This window comes from Drosophila santomea, chromosome X, assembly GCF_016746245.2.
Source record: "Drosophila santomea strain STO CAGO 1482 chromosome X, Prin_Dsan_1.1, whole genome shotgun sequence".
Taxonomy (NCBI): domain Eukaryota; kingdom Metazoa; phylum Arthropoda; class Insecta; order Diptera; family Drosophilidae; genus Drosophila; species Drosophila santomea.
The window spans coordinates 7653056-7661792 of record NC_053021.2 but is presented as its reverse complement, the minus strand read 5'-3'; the positions used below and the strand labels follow the sequence as shown (position 1 = coordinate 7661792).

General features: G+C 43.5%; 3 protein-coding genes across 4 annotated transcripts in view; 2 read left to right on the top strand and 1 right to left on the bottom strand.

Annotated features, from left to right (window-relative positions):
- Positions 1–828: 828 nt before the first annotated feature.
- LOC120456003 (vesicle-fusing ATPase 1) lies at positions 829–4383 on the bottom strand. Its single transcript, XM_039642561.2, has 6 exons — positions 4103–4383; positions 3917–4005; positions 3624–3842; positions 1928–3556; positions 1708–1866; positions 829–1648 (listed from the first exon to the last, which is right to left on the bottom strand). The coding sequence occupies exons 1-6, from the start codon at positions 4109–4111 to the stop codon at positions 1516–1518; spliced, it is 2238 nt and encodes a 745-aa protein (XP_039498495.1). The 5' UTR covers positions 4112–4383; the 3' UTR covers positions 829–1515.
- A 510-nt stretch (positions 4384–4893) lies between these two features.
- Positions 4894–8526, top strand: LOC120455277. The gene is made up of 2 exons (XM_039641300.2): positions 4894–5066; positions 7510–8526. Exon 2 carries the CDS (start codon positions 7600–7602, stop codon positions 8194–8196), a length of 597 nt encoding a protein of 198 aa, XP_039497234.1. The 5' UTR covers positions 4894–5066; positions 7510–7599; the 3' UTR covers positions 8197–8526.
- LOC120455276 (integrin alpha-PS1) overlaps positions 5340–8737 on the top strand; it is a 44783-nt gene continuing 41385 nt past the window's right edge. For both annotated transcript variants that reach the window (XM_039641297.2, XM_039641299.2), the window contains exon 1: positions 5340–6052. In XM_039641297.2, coding sequence (XP_039497231.1) covers positions 5841–6052 — 212 coding nt within the window. In that variant the 5' untranslated portion in view covers positions 5340–5840. The remainder of the gene's footprint in view (positions 6053–8737) is intronic.

Genomic DNA, 8737 nt, shown 5'->3' with positions numbered 1-8737 from the left:
AGAAGCAGGAGGAGTAACATGAAAAAAAGCACAACGAGAGATGGACCGATTGGCTCCAACTGGATGAAACAATTGTTAACAAATCGAAACAGAAAGTAAATAACTATCCTTATTAAAATGAGATCACAAATGTAACTATTAATCTAAGCGAAGAAGATGCCATTGCCAGGAATTTTCCTGTTATATTTCACCTGATTTTCCTTTTCAACACAAAATGGATTTTGAAAAACCATAATTTTGTAACAACTTAATTGCTGTTACTCAGGAAAATTGATAAGAACACCTATTGGGTTCTACTTTCTATTTATAATTTGGCAATTGCTAAGGTCATCTTTCATTTCTACCCCCATTACCTTTTAATCCTTCCTGGTGATTTTTTTCCTACTTAAACACGAATTATTAAGAGGATTATACTAACAAGATGAAATATTATTGTTGCGCACTGCAAAAATAAAAAATAAAATAAATAATTGCGTAAGCTGAGAATTAGCAAAATAACGGTTTTAGCAAAATGAAAACGAAATCAAATATTTATATTTTGTTTATTGTTGCACAAAATAAGTCCAAGGAACGAGAAACAAGAAACAATTAAGAGTAATGTTGTGTGTCGCTTTTTCTAAACGAAATAAAACAAAGAAATCGTCAACAGAATTTTCAAAATGTTTTTGCTCTACAGTTTTCAATGCTGGGTTTGAACGGGAAAATGCATACCTCAAAGTAAGTAACTTTGAAAGTTAAAAAGGATTTTGAACATTAATAAGAAAAGAGGCCCAACTTTGGAAAATAGATTTTTTGAAAATGAAACGGAAAGCCGAAAAGCGAGCCAGCTAAAGTTGGAATTTGAGATCGTTTTATTTTATTTAGGATATATTTATAACATTGGCGATTAACAATATTTGATTTAATAAATATTTAATTAGTTAGTTACCGATAAACAACGTTCACAATGCCCAAAGGCAAAAACTTTGGTGTTTTCTCCAGTTTTTTCGTTCATTCGTTTTTTGTTTTTGTACTGAATACACTGAAGCAAAAAGTCCTAAAATTAAAGGTAACGAGAAAGATTATCATGCTTTTAACGAGTTAGTAGCTACGCGTGTTATTTATAAATGTAATTGAGTATCTGTCCATTTGTGTTACGCCATATATATGCCATCATCATCTTCAGGTCACGGGTCTCACATATCTGTCTGATTTGATTGAGCTCTGTGGGGGGAACTCAGAAACACAGGAAACTCCTCCGGGATGTGGATTTTTATTTGGGTTTTTGGGACCGAACAAACAACTGCGAAGCCTGGATCATATATGTATATATATATATATATAACTGTATATATCTGTCTATATAATATAAGTTTAGCGGTGTATACGTGTACATGGAGTCAACGCTTCAGATTCTGATTCTGATTCCGTTTCACATGCGAATGCGAATGCGGATTCATCGCCATCCTGGCCGATCCTTAGCACTTAGAAGCTAATAATTGAGACTGCATTTGGGCACATCCAGTTTCAGATGCCTCACTGCCGCGCCACCATGTCCAGGCCACCCTCCTCTTCCATCTTGGACAGGAACTTGATAGCCCGCTGTGATTGCTCCGTTTGCCTTGCCATGTCGATCAGACCCAGCAGCTTCTTGATGCCAATAAACACGCTGGATGAGGATGATATAAGCTTTAGCCTTATAAGCTCTTGGAATCAAATATATCTTACCGTTTGCCGGCCATCTTCTTGCCAATCGCCTGGATCTCGCCCTTGCTAAAGATGTCCGTGTGCTCGAGCACGGCCAGGACGTGATCCGGCTGCGAGAGATTGGGCACATGGAGCACCGAGGTGAAGGCCGTCAGCATTTCCATCTCTTCCAGGACCTCCCTGAAAATGAAATAGTTTACCGTGATGGGAATCGAAAGGGTAATGCCAACTTTCAACATACCTCCTACTCGAAGTGCACAGAATGAGCAGTTTGCGGCCCTTGGGCGGCTGTTTCTTGAGCAGCACCAGCAGTGCCTGTAGCGTCATATTGGAGTACCGCGGTCCAATCGAGCCGTAGTCCAGCAGACGCTCCACATTGTCCACCACAATGCAGCTAAGCGTGGAACGATACGCATCGTCGAAGATCTTACGGATGTGCAGGCACTTGGCCGACTCAGTGTAGCCGACCATGTCCTCCGGCGAGCAGACCTTCACGAACGGGAAGTCCGACATCTTGGCCAGCTGAGCGGCCAGCGCCGTCTTACCGGAGTTGGGGGCACCGGCCACGAGTACGGAGACCAAGCCGCTGGACTCCGGTGCCTTGGCCTGCTGCACATACAGCATGCCGTCCTCGAGGAGATTGCTAACCGGAGTACCCCAGTTGATGACACCCCGGGCCAGCATATTGTCCAGTATCTCCTGGGCCGTACCGAATGCCGGCTTAATGTCGTTCTCCAGCGAGTGCAGGAAATCATCTCGATTGACCTTCAACTTCTCCATGGCCTCGGGATCCACGGTCACCTTGGCATCGGCCTTGATCAGTCGGTTCATGGCACTCGACTGGGCGGCACGGACCAATCCCTCCAGCTCGGCACCACTGAAATTCTTGGTCAGCGCGGCAATCTCCTTGTTGTCCACATCGTCATTGATCTTGTTGAAGTCGCGCATCCGCTTGGTGTGGATATTGAGGATCTGGACGCGACCCTGCTCGTTGGGCAGGCTGATCTCCATTTGGACCTCAAGGCGACCGGGTCGCAGCAAAGCCTCGTCGATCATGTCCCTGCGATTGGTCATGCCAATCACGAGAATGTTATTCAGCTGATCCACGCCATCGATTTTGGTTAGCAATTGATTGACGACGGTGTCGTGGACACCACTATTGCCGGCCACGGAGCCACGTTGCTTGCAAATGGCATCGATCTCGTCGAAAATGATGATATGTAGTCCACTGTTGGGACCCAGGCGCTTCTCCTCCTCCTCCGCCTCGGCGAACAGCCGCCGGACATTGGCCTCCGATTCGCCCACGTACTTGTCGAGAATCTGCGGACCATTGACGATCTTCGGCTCCCGGGCATTCAGCATGGTGCCAATTTGGCGAGCCATCAGCGTTTTGCCCGTACCCGGTGGACCATAGAGCAGAATGCCCTTGACGTGCTTGCAGCCCAGCTGCTCGACCAGTTCCGGTGGGAAGACACGGGATGCAAAGGCTCGACGGAATATCGAATTGAACTCCTTGTCCAGGCCACCGATGCCCATCTTGCCAAAGTCCCAGTCCGGATTTATAATCGACTGGCGCACCACCTTGCCCTTGCTCTTGCCCTGCAGATTCAGCGAGCTGTTCTCGGCCTTCTCGAACTGCACCACCGTGTTGCCCAGGATGCGACCGAAGCGGACATTACGCATCGATGGCTCCTTGCCCTCGCCCAAGCTCTTGGGATCGATGGCCTCCAGCGATTTGACGGCCAGCCCAAGAAGTTTCTTGTCCTTGAAATTGAAGACCAGTGACTGGCCGACGGTTAGGGCCATTCCGGCGAACTGCATGATGAACTCCTTGGCCATTTGATCGGAGTCGTAGGGCTCCTGGGAGACACTGAACACAAAATGGTATTACATAATATCCTTGACGCATTCTATACTATGTATGTATATGCACTCACGTCTTCTTCTGCAGAAAGTCCGTCTCGAAGGACACACAGGTGATGACATCGGAGCTGGCATCGAAGCGATAGGGACGCACCTCCAGCTCCTGGTTAATGGACACCATGGCCCACTTACGTTGGACCAGTGAGAAGCCCACATAGCCGCTGGGCACCTCCACCGTCTTCTCCAGCGCAAAGATGAAGTGCTGACCCGGAGCCGGTGATATGTCCGCATACCTGGAATGCAATGCAAGTGAGTTATGTACAGATTACCAGGATACATAAGCCCTGGGCCCGGGAGGACCACCTACTTGACTTCATCCGGAAAATCACCCACATTCACGATAGCCCGATTGGTCAGCGAAAGCTCGTCCGTGGGACATTTGGTGGCCTTCAAACGCTATGGAAACCAAAAAGGTAAAACACAAATATACATTTATTAACTAATAATCGTGGTAGGGATGGTAGTCCCTAAAAATATGGATAGTGCAACTCACATAAGCCATTTCTTTAGATTCTTGGCGATTTTTTCAGGGGGTTGTTTACGAGCGTCCCGAAAATCGATAATAATAGTCCAGGAAAACGAGTTTAATGGTCAGAAAACGCAGCTTTTGGGTGCGAATTTAACCTTGGCTATTTGTTCACAGTCTCACTGAATTAGCATAACTCTATTTGTTGTTTATTGCACGAATTGTAAACTAAGTATGCCTTCTGCACTTTCAGATAAGTTGGGCTTTAGAATTCCAATTAATTTAAGCACATGCGCGCCTTAAAGCAGCATAAATCCAGGGATGCACAACTTGTAGGTACATCCAAATAGGATTTAAAAAAATATTTTTTCAATATACGTTACTTTTACTAAAACAATTGCCAGGTTAAAAAAAAAATTTTTCTATGTGTAAATTAAATTAAATTGATTAAATTATTTTAAATTAATTACAAAATAAGCACTGGAATTTGTGCTTCAATTTGATGCCCAAGAGCTCTGGAATATACAACTAGTATATGCATAAATATTAAGAAATTCTGAGCCGGGCTTTTTTTTTTTTAAGAAATTTAAACAGGTAATTTTCTAAGATTTTCCGCCCAATGGCTCCGATATATTGCGACCGAAAATATACCAGAAAATCGCGTTCCACAGTAATCGCCTTCGCGATAAGACGCGGCTTAACGATAATACATATGTATGTTGTGTTTATCGAATCTAGTGTGCCGGGCAAAAAGTTAAATTTCTACGTGAACCAAGTAGTCGTTGAGTTTAGGTTAGTAGCGTTTGGTTTCTATATTGTTCAGTTCACTTCAGTTCCTACAAGGTTCAGCAACATTTAGAGCTCTTCCAAATTTTTATACAATTTATTTTCGTGCTTTTTTTTACATCGAAAATATTTTGTAACTTTTCCAACATTTTCTATAAATTCGTTGAAAGAAAGGCAAACGGTTTATATCAGTGCTACAACAACGGTACGTAACAAAGTCAATGTATACAACACAATCTAAAACACTCGTGAAAATTTCATATCAAGAAAGTTTTTATATTGCCATACAAAAAACGGTGCTTACAAATGCTGCTTGTGTAAAAAACATTTCATTTTACACATACACGCTTTTTCTACACAACAGTAAACCGCGGTTCGATGGCCCAACTTTTCGCTCAGCGCAGTTCGAACCGAGTTCGAACCGGGTTCGAAGCGAGCGCTCCAAAGTCTATAATAGCAGCCCGTCGGCAGAGAGCGTTGTTAGTGTTAGTTTTGCCCGCGTCGCTCGCATTTCGCTGTAGAAGCAGAACGTAGAAGAGAAAAAATACCGCCGTCGTGTTTGTTACTTTGAATCGGAGGAATTCGATTAGGAACCGAACCGAATTGAATTGTTATCAAAAAGCCGAATTCTTTACGTAATAGTACATAGTATAGTTTAATATAGTTATACCGCCATTGGAACTAAATAGTCAAAAATACTCTTGTTTTATTTTATTTTTTTGCTGTGAGTGCGCGTGAATACGTGGAAAAATAAGAGGAAAACTGGAAAATACGCAGACTACCTGTTGATCCGCAGATCTCTACGGATTTAGTGTGTGTGTGTTTTTTTTGTTTTTATTGTTTATCCGTTTGCCAAAGGTCGCGGGCTGAAAAGGCAACCACTTTCGCCGTGCCCAGTGCACGTGCATTCCATATATTTGGAAAATATTTTGAAAAATATTTGGAAAATATTTTGAAAATATAACTAAACACAACACAAATGATGGTGGAGCTACGGTTGCCCACCATACCCATAAGCTTCTGGCTAAGATTGGAACTATGGATTCTAGTGAACCAAGTCATCATTAGCCACACCTTCAACCTGGAACAGCGATTGCCAATCGTGAAGTACGGACATCGACACTCGCATTTCGGCTACTCGGTGGCCACCCACACGATTGGTGAGGCCAATGGGCCCAACAAGACCAATTGGTAAGTGGCTAACATTCATATCGTTGATCATTGAAGAAGGATCCAAAATATATATAGGTTACGCAACTGTCGTTAGCTTAATTCGATTAGGTTAAGCAATTAGGGCTAAAAGCACGCATGCGATAAGCAAATGCTTCTTGTATCGGTAAATAATACTAATCACTCTTTCAGAGTTTCGGCATTCTTTCATATATTAGTATAACATCAATTTACGCTTCCAAAAGATTTATGCCAAAAGTGTATTATTTTTCCTACGAAAAAATCTTGTCCAAACAAATCGCTGAAGATCAGGTAAAAAAGAATCTAGAAGTAAAACGAGGCAAAAATCGAAAATTCATGGCGGCACGCGGGGAATTTCGTTGGCGCGAAAACAGGTTTTTATTTTCGCCAAATCGAATTCAGCTTAATTGACTGGCATTGATTGTTATTAATCAGCAGCACGGCCAGCAACAACATCAACAACAAATAATAATAATAATAATAATTTGCATTGCAATCGTTGTATTTGTTGCCGTTTTCAATGTTTGGCTAATGCGCGAAACTTGTTTCTATTGTTGGATTACCATAAAGTGTTTGAATATATTGAGTATTTGCAGTGATGATGCCAGGTTTTAGATGGGCTTCTGCCAAAACGCAGTGCATTGCAACGAATCGAGTTAAGCAATAATAATCCCAATGCACTTTTTTCCAAATTTTACTGCCCTAGGGAATTTTGAAAACTCATCAACAGAATTGGCCTGTTTTTAATATTTTTTTTGCAAATATTTGTCTCGCTTATTCACTGGTATTTATTTTTTGTGCGACTGATAGCAGAATGCAGATAGTCGACGAACAGTCGAAATGTTTGTCCTTTTATCTGCTTTCCATGTTTGCCCAACTTTTGGGTTTAACCCTTGCATTTTTGCAACTGCAACGGATGTCGATTTTTGTCGAGGGTTTCATGTCCATTAAATGAGCAAACGATAGACGACCTATGTAAGTGTCTGCAATGTCTCGAATTGGCGACTTCATAAGTTGGCCAACTCCTTGGCGCATTCTCTCCATTTGGCCAAGCCAAACGCGGTAGACAAAACGGAGCCAGACGGCGGTGGCCATAAAAATGGGCAGACAACAAATCGGGAATCAATACAAGTCCGCGAATCCACAGCGAAATAAAAGAATTCAACACTTTTTATGACGCTCTTCAAACGCAGCTGACTATACTATTAAGTTGAGGATTTATGGCTTGTTAAGTATTATTTACAAATGCATACACGCAACACTTATTTTTCCGAGTGCATTAATGCCATTGTGGTCTGCAGTTGGTATTTGCAACATTTTTTAGAGCTGCTTAACTCCAGCGAACTGGCAGTGGGTCAAAGTAATTACACCGGGTGGTGTTACTCCACTCTTCTAACACAACAACCACACACTGATTTTTGCCATAAACAGAAGCTAATCCACCGCCTTGCCCGCAGTGAATCCTTTACCAGCGCAAGTTACCCCAAATCCTTAATCCAAATCGAAATCCAGACTTTGGTGTGCTTCCATTCCAACCACCACCAACCATGTATTCGGCCAACCGACGATCCCAGAGCGCCCACCCCCCGTCCACCAGTCGCGCAGCCCGGAATCTGGATGCTGCCTCCTTGGCGGCCACCTTCCTGGACAAGAACTCGAGGCCCGACTTTCGTGTCATCCGCACGGTGATGCCCATTGAGTTGCCATCCTTTGTGCAGTCACCCGCTTTGATTACCATGCTGAAGTCGCAGATCGCGCGTCGCAAGCAATTCCTCGAATCATCCAATGCCCTGGGCGAGGATATGCTGAAACGATTGGGCGGTAGACGCGATGCGGTATTCTTTATGCATAGCATTGCGATGGGTGAACTGAAGCAGTCCATTGGTGAGCTGGCCAGTCTGCTGCGTCAACTGGAGATGGTGTACGAGCCGCTTGCCTATGGCAAGATATCCGTGCAGACCCAGCAGGCCGATAAGCGGGCCCAGATGTCCGAGAATCTGCTCCACGGACGCAATGAGCAGCTGGAGCGCCATGTCGACCATGCCATGACCACCGGTTTCCGTGAGCGCGCCAACGATGCCCGTCGTCGTCTGGCCGAGAAGGATGAAGCTAGCAAGGCTCTGGGCGTTTGGCGTTCCCACTAAAACCGGATCGCAACGAAAATCACATCGAATTCGGCTATATCCCCTGAAGACACAGCTATATCGGAAACTATGATAACTTTTGATTTAAAATGGTCCCTGGATATTTGGCTGTTTGCGACCATTTAGCTGATCTGTGATGTTTGCCTTGGTTTTGGAAACGTATGCATCATCTATCTATCGGTTAACTTACTGGACTGGAACATAAATTGTATTCATACTGATACTACTACTCCTACTAAGGCCCTCAATACCTTACATTTCAACTTTCAAATTATTCAAGTGCTCCACAGTGCCTAGCATAGCAATAAAAGATGAAAATAATCTAGTAAACTGCATAGTTATATTCCTTGAAAACAATCTAGTAAACTGCATAGTTATGTTCCTTGATCTCGCTGTCACACTTTCCCATGCGATCCGTATTCCAAATCCGGGCTTTTAAACATGTGTTTTTGAGTCAGTTCAGTCGTATATCTTTCGGTTTTATGCCGGGTGTGTGTTCTGCATTACCAATTAGTTGCAAGTGCATTTCTTTTTTTTTTTG